Raw genomic sequence first — 3,083 nt, 5'->3', positions numbered from 1 at the left:
TATTTTGGTATTGCGATCAACAATATCAATAGAGGCATTGATATAATATTCATCTGTTAGTTTTTTACTCAGGCACAGCTTTTAACTTGGTTTAGACTCGTCGCAGTGCTTTCAGGCTCTCATAAAGAACATGCGAGAATGAGAATTTTTATTTTTATTTTTTTTCTGATTAAAAATCTTGCCGTGGCAATATATACTTTAGTAGTCTCGGAGTAATACTCCAAGCTTTCTCAGAGTGGGTGAGCCCCATGTTGCGACTTACGTGTAAGGCCCACCCACTTCGTGAGAGCCCGGAGAAGGCACTAGCTAAATTTTTTCCAACCCAATGGACACCCCAGTGAGCAGGCCTTTCAGCTCATAGAGAAATGGGAGAGTTTTGATTTACCATGAATGTCCTTTCCACAAACATCAACCAAAAACAAAAACAAACATAATAAAAAAAATATCAAACACCATAAGTCTGCAAGTAAACAGAGAGCAGAACCAATAATAATATAAGTTTCCACTATTCCAAATTAGCTACAACACACATAAACTAACCAACACAAACACCAATAACAAAACGAACTAGCATATTACTATATCAGCAATTAACTATAAGCATCTGATCTGATTAATCAACGGTGGTGAGGGCAGAATGTGACCAAATAGTTGCCACCAGTGCAAGTAGAAATGCTAGTAGGATCATCATAAGCATAAGAGTAAGCCTTAGGACAAGCAGCCTTGAAAATCCTAGAGTATGCTGTGGGTTTACAAGCCTGAGGACTTCCAAAGCTCCCAGTACAACAATACCTCGGAGAATTAAACGCAAAGCAAGCACTCTTACAAGCCACAACTCTTCTATTATCATGGGACCGAACTTGAAGCCCAACTGGGCACATCATGTTGAGGTCGCTAACACACCCAGCGTAGCTGCATTTGCCTGATCCTTTAATGGGTGTGATAGAAATGGCCAAGTTGTAACCATCAACAAGGCTTACATCATAGAAGTCTTGTTCGCTTCCAAGAGTTATTTCTGCTAGTGTGGCTGGTGGGGCTCCACCTAGACCGTTGCAGAAGAGTGAACCACCACAATCACCAGTGGCGCAGAGGCCGCGGCCAGATGCGTCGAAGGTGCAGCCGTGGCGGCCCCATAAGCGGCCGGACCAGAGAGCAGGGAGGTGGAGAGAGTAGGCCTTGTTTGGTTGGAGCTTGAAGCCACCACGGGCTAAGATGGGCTTGCCTGCGCCTGGTTGGATGCCTGGCCAAACTGGATGTGTGCACTTGTTGTAAAGGGTCATGGTTGTGGCCGAGACCTCCGCTGTGACAAACAAATAATACAGAAATTAAGCACACTAGATTTTTTTTTTTTTTTTGATAGAGAGCACACTAGATTTTTGTTTCTATGTTTTGGTAAAGTAAAATTTAATGACTTTATTATAAATGGATTATGGACCTACTAAGACTAAAATTGTATGTGGTCGACTAATTCATTGTCCGACTTAAAAAATTTCGGAACAAAGACGTTGTTGTTGCATGTTATGCTAGCTAGTGTAGGTGTGCACTACTTCCCGATCTCACACATGACACAACAAGAAGTTACATGAAAAAAACTCTTCGGGTGGTCATAAATTACTGGTTAGGAATTTTGAATCCAAAAGCTTATGGATCTCCTTTGGCCTAAGCATAAGCAACCACTAGGATGTGTTTTTTTAGAAGAACGACTAGGAAAAACTTTGGCGTTAATAACCATACTAGCTAAGTTGAGATGGCATTGTATGTAACGGTTCATATGGGTGGGAAAATTGTTAAATTACTCATGAAAATAAACGTTTCAGGGTCCGTGCGTTTCATGTGTGTGTTTGAGACCTTAACTGAAAGCACTAAGGAAAAAAAGTGAAGAATGAGCACACAAATGGAGTGACATTGCTGGATTTGAGCCATGGTGGCGTGGCTACACTATTAAGATGAGAAACCAGAAGATGCGTGTGCGTGAGAGATCAAGAGCTATAGAGTATACCTGGAATGTGGGAAAGCATGAGAGTAAAGAGCATAAGAGCTATGAAAGATCTCAGCATTGCCTCCATGGCTGCAGATTGGAGAGGTTGATGATTAGTAGGAAAGGGACTTAAACAAGACCGTAAGAAAAAGGTGCCTTCTTCTCTCGACCCCTCTTTTAACAGCTAGCAAGACATGGTTTTTATAGAGAAAAAAGGAACATAGACTGTCACTCACACACAATGACCTAACGCCAACGGATTAATGTTACCTTTCTTCCTTTAATAAAATGTGGGCCTATATCACTCTGACTATAATAAGCTTTGTTAATAAATTTAGTTCTTTCTTAAACCAAGAGAAGTTGATAGAGGGAAACAGAGAGATTTGTGGGTGGTGGTGGGTGTAAAAGTTAAAACTGTAAATACATAAAGGTAATGTATATTTGGGGGTGAGTGAGTTGATTGAAGACAAACAGCGCTCAGATTTCGAGGACATGTCTGAGAGGTGGGGGGGACGAGTTGTCTGTATCCCATAAAAAAGAACAGGATTCACATGTTAAGGGAATCTCACTCTGCCATTCTAGGCTAAGTGGTGGATGGTGCCTATGACGCTGTACTCTGCAAGTTTTTCCTCACTTCTTCAATGTAAGTGTGCTGTGCAGAGTGTAGAGTTGAAGATTTTTCTCCCAATACTCAATAGATGAATTATTACAGTATTACTATTAAAGTATATTGATTGGCAAGTTGTTCAAACAGTACATTAACAGGCTCCAGGCGGCCAAAATGCCCAATACCATGTTTTTTTGAAATTTTTAGCAACAGAGCACTGTTTCGGAAATAATTTGGGATCTACCATTTTTTGTGGTACTCGAGCTTGGTGATTTCGAGTACCACATTTTTCCATTCCACCGTCGCCCTATATTCAAGGAGCCCTATAGTAGCGTTTTTCAGCCCTATAGTGACGTTTTCGGGCCCTATAGCGGCGTTTTCCTGCAAAATTTTTTTGTAAGTCCCCATACCAGGTTCAAGGGGCCCTATAGTGGCGTTTTTAAGCCCTATAGTGACGTTTTCGGGCCCTATAACGGCGTTTTCCTGGAAAAAATTTTT

At 41.2% G+C, this 3,083-nt stretch overlaps 1 protein-coding gene across 1 annotated transcript; it reads right to left on the bottom strand.

Moving 5' to 3' along the window:
* Positions 1–461: 461 nt before the first annotated feature.
* LOC126702171 (thaumatin-like protein) lies at positions 462–2,194 on the bottom strand. The gene is made up of 2 exons (XM_050400827.1): positions 2,000–2,194; positions 462–1,300 (listed from the first exon to the last, which is right to left on the bottom strand). The coding sequence occupies exons 1-2, from the start codon at positions 2,064–2,066 to the stop codon at positions 618–620; spliced, it is 750 nt and encodes a 249-aa protein (XP_050256784.1). The 5' UTR covers positions 2,067–2,194; the 3' UTR covers positions 462–617.
* Positions 2,195–3,083: the final 889 nt, after the last annotated feature.

Source organism: Quercus robur, chromosome 10 (genome assembly GCF_932294415.1).
Source record: "Quercus robur chromosome 10, dhQueRobu3.1, whole genome shotgun sequence".
In the NCBI taxonomy this organism is placed as follows: Eukaryota; Viridiplantae; Streptophyta; class Magnoliopsida; order Fagales; family Fagaceae; genus Quercus; species Quercus robur.
Note: the sequence above shows the minus strand (reverse complement) of the source record. Positions and strands in the feature narration are given on the sequence as shown.

Bases quoted from the DNA above. Each gene is read 5' to 3' on its own strand.
- LOC126702171 (XM_050400827.1), bottom strand. From the start codon at position 2,066: ATGGAGGCAATGCTGAGATCTTTCATAGCTCTTATGCTCTTTACTCTC. The intron at 1,301-1,999 runs GTATACTCTATA...TGTTTGTCACAG, and splicing joins CATGCTTTCCCACATTCCAG to CGGAGGTCTCGGCCACAACC.